The sequence below is a fragment of the Myotis brandtii genome, unplaced genomic scaffold (assembly GCF_000412655.1).
Source record: "Myotis brandtii unplaced genomic scaffold, ASM41265v1 scaffold1956, whole genome shotgun sequence".
NCBI classification, from domain to species: domain Eukaryota; kingdom Metazoa; phylum Chordata; class Mammalia; order Chiroptera; family Vespertilionidae; genus Myotis; species Myotis brandtii.
Window position 1 is genome coordinate 327,408 of NW_005357294.1, and position 3,817 is coordinate 331,224.

A 3,817-nucleotide genomic window follows, 5' to 3' on the forward strand; every position below is an offset into this window, starting at 1 on the left:
TCTCCCGTCCGTCCGGCTCCCAGCCCCGTGGCAGCCCCTCCCTCTCCAGCCCTGACCTCTCCGTAACCGGTGGGATCCGGCTGCTTCACCGGATCACCGGGCACCCTCCCTCCTCCCCCTCCGCCTCCACTAAGAACCCTTCCCTTGCAACGTTGGACCTGGAATTGGTATCAACACAGAAAGGGCTCAGCCTTGGCCGGTGGGCTCAGTGGTTAGAGCGCAGGCCTGCGGACTGAAGGGTCCCGGTTCGATTCCGATCAGGGCACATGCCAGGGTTGCGGGCTGGGTCCCCAGTTGGGGGGTATGCAGGAGGCAGCCAATCGGTGAGTCTCATTATTGATGTTTCTGTCTCTCCCTCTCCCTTCCTCTCTGAACTCAAAAAACATATATTTAAAAAATGATAAAAAATAAATAAATAAAAAGCCCGGCTTGAGCCCTAGCTGGTGTTGCTCAGTGGATAGAGTGTTGGCCTGCCGCGTGAAGGGTCCGGGTTCGATTCCAGTCAAGGGCACATGGCCGGGTTGTGCGCTCGATCCCCAGTAGGGGGCGTGCAGGAGGCAGCCAATACATATTTCTCTCTCATTGATGTTTCTACCTCTCCCTCTCCATCTCTCTGAAATCAATAAAAACATACTAGGTGTACCGGTTAACAATGCGGATTTTTTTCAATAGATGGAGTTACACATATGTTGATATATATGCGATTTGATATGTATGCTATTTTGTTGTATTGACAACAAGCTTCAAAACTTCATATGACAAATTTTCTGAAGGTGTTATCATAGATATTTTGGAAAACATATACTTAGCTTAGTAAAATGTATGATGATACATGTAAAGGGTTTTTCGGTTGGCTGGGATGCTTGTTACCCTCAGACTTTTCCAAGTCTAGTATTAGACATTTTCTGTTCCTAAGCAATGTTGGCTTAGTATTGTTACTTTTGTTCCTGTTATACTAGATGTAAATGTTATACTAGATGCAGAAAAACAAAACTTGACAAACAGCAAAAAGACTCGGATCATGGTGGCTCAAAAATTAGAAATGATCCAGACTACTTTTTAACAAGGACGTATAGGATCTGACTGCCTCCCATTTACCTGCCCTTTTTTGAATAATAATAATTCGACCTTAAATGCCATCTAAGGTTATGGTCTTGCCCCTCCCCAGTGGTCCACCTGTTCAGCAAGACATGCTGACACTGAGACATCCTAGGAATGAGCCTTCCTAGCAACGTGGGACTCCATTATCCAACCAAAAGGTTGGTCATCAATGCATCCTTTGGATTGATTTATGACCAAAAGGGAGATGTGTGGACGAAAGGGGCCACATGCTGACCTGACAAGCTCAGGGGAGGCCTGCATGGTGGTCTTGCAAACTCAGAGACCTAAAGTCACCACAAAGGATGGTCTGAATTTAAACTTTAACTAAAGCAGTGATGGTGGGTAGTCACATCCCAGGCCAGTATCTTCACTGACAAGGTCAACCTTTACCTTAACTGAGCCTGTCTGTCTTTTTGCATCTGTGATAACACACCTTTGAAATGTCTGGGTAACTTGTGACTTCCCTTTTTCTGGAGCCCCTGGGGCACAACCAAATGTTCTGGGCGCCAGGACAGATACTACAAATTCCTTCATTATCATGTTAATTGATCCTGCACCCACCTAAGTATGTGTCCATCATTTTACTTTTTATCCTATCACAGAGGTTTCCCTCCCTCCTTTGATTGCAGATGTATAAGTACAAATGTAACCCCGCCATTCTCCGGAGCATTATCTCAATTCGTTGAGGTTCTGCTTCCTGGCATATGTCCACAGTTTGGCTCAAATAAACTCACAAAAATTCAAAAAAAAATGTCGAATTTCGTGCCAAAAAAAGAGCATTTGTGAGAAGTTTTAATTGATTACTTTATTTTGAAGAATAGAGCTGCTGAAAGTTATCGTATACTTCGGGAAGCTTATGGTGAACCTGCTCCATCTCAAGATACTCGTGAACGCTGATTTAAATGCTTTAAAAGTGATGATTTCGATGTGAAAGACAAAGAACGTCCAGGTCAATCGAAAAAGTTTGAAGACCAACAATGACAAGCATTATTGGATGAAGATGCGTGTCAAATTCAAAAACAGCTTGCAGAAAGATTAAATGTTGCTCAGCAAACAATTCTCGATCTTTAACAAGCAACGGGAATGATTTTAAAGGAAGGAAAATGGGTGCACATCAATGCTAAGAACATCAGCAGGCGATGCCCGAGGCCCTGCCCTGGCCTTGGCTGCTGCGTGGCCAGAGCCCACTGCTGGGGCAGGACCGTGCGGAGGAAGGCGAGGGTGTGGAAGGACATTCCTGATTCGCTTTCGTTTGGGGAAAAAGGGCCTCTTTTTTTGGTTGTTGTTAATCCTCACCCCGAGGATACTTTTCCACTGATTTATTTTTTTTACGGACTGGAAAGGAGGGAGGGAAGAGAGGGGGAGTGGATAAAGAGAGCAACCTGGGTTGGTTGCCTCTGAGGCCAGGATGGACCCTTCAACCCTTCAATCAAGGTACGTGCCCTCGACTGGGAACCCAACCTGTGACCCTTCCGTGTGCTGGTCTCTAACCACTGAGCTCACCAGCCAGGACAAGTACCTCTTTTAAAATCCATATGTGACGCTTGGAAAAAACCTGTCAGGTCATGGGTCCCCTTCACACCTGCCCCTGGGGATGGGGGTGGGTGGCCAGCCTCCGCCCTGTCCTGCTCCTCTGTGTGTCCACCCCAAAGTCCCTTGCTGCCCACACCATCCCTGCTCAGCAGCTGGCCGCCCAGCCTCTCCCCACACGCCGTGGGCCACCCTCTCAGCCCCCTCAGAGCCAGCCCTGCCCTCCAAACGCCTCATCATCATCTGGGTCTGAATAGTGGGTGGGGTCAGGACTCCACAGCCTGGCACAGAGACCCTCCACGGGCTCCCCTGTGCCCAGCACATCCTGGGGGGGCTTCCAGAACGAGCCACCCACTTCCCCAAGGGAGGGGCCACTGTCCAGCTGGCTTTCCCATCCTCCTCCCCAGAATGGCCAGGCCCTGGCTCAGGGAGGGACCCTCCTGTCCTGCGGACGTGCCTCCACCGCCCCTCATGGGGGCAGCCAAGACCAGGGGCCTGGAAGGCAGCTCTGCCCCAGGAACCCAAGAAAGTATCCGCAGGGCATTGGGGCGCCGGTTTGGGTCATGAGGCCTGTGATGGCGCCGCCGCCGAGCAGCTTAACCTCAGGCCCGGTGCAGAGACCGGTGCGGCCAGTAGGTGGCGCTGTGCTGCCTGCAATCGCGGGGACAGGAGGGCCCTCTCTGACCCGCAGACCTCACCTGTCCTTCCAGCCCCTACACCTGCACGCAGCGCAGCGCTCCGCAGCGCGAGGGCAACCAGCCAGCGCTTAGAAACCGGAGGACGAGGCCCTTCGCTTACCTGCGATTCGGATGACTGCCCGCTCAGCTGGGTCCAGGACGCTGCCATTGCCCGCCGAGCCGCCTCCGCTGCGCCGGCTCCGCTGCGTCTTGCCCAGGTTCCAAGGCAGGGTGTCCCCGGGGCTGGGGGAGCCGCTGCCTCCGTTGGAGGAACCATCCTCGGCCGCTGTCCGCACCTCAAGGTCCTCCCCCGACATGGCCTTCGGGAGAGGGAGCAGGAGGGGGTCACACTGGGGGGACTGCACACTGACCCAGCACCTTCTTAACCTAGACACTGGCCCCACCCCATCCCCCCTATCCCCTGGACACGGAACCCCCCCCCCCGTGTCCCACCTCATCACACACTGACCCCCACCTTCTCCACCCACCCCAGCTGGCCCCACCCCCTC

General features: G+C 52.4%; 1 protein-coding gene across 1 annotated transcript in view; it reads right to left on the minus strand.

Annotated features, from left to right (window-relative positions):
- LOC102260603 (microtubule-actin cross-linking factor 1) overlaps window positions 1-3,760 on the minus strand; it is a 10,195-nt gene extending 6,435 nt beyond the window's left edge. Inside the window, exon 1 of the mRNA XM_014538655.1 lies at window positions 3,430-3,760. Coding sequence (XP_014394141.1) covers window positions 3,430-3,625 — 196 coding nt within the window. The 5' untranslated portion in view covers window positions 3,626-3,760. The remainder of the gene's footprint in view (window positions 1-3,429) is intronic.
- Between the last annotated feature and the right edge of the window lie 57 nt (window positions 3,761-3,817).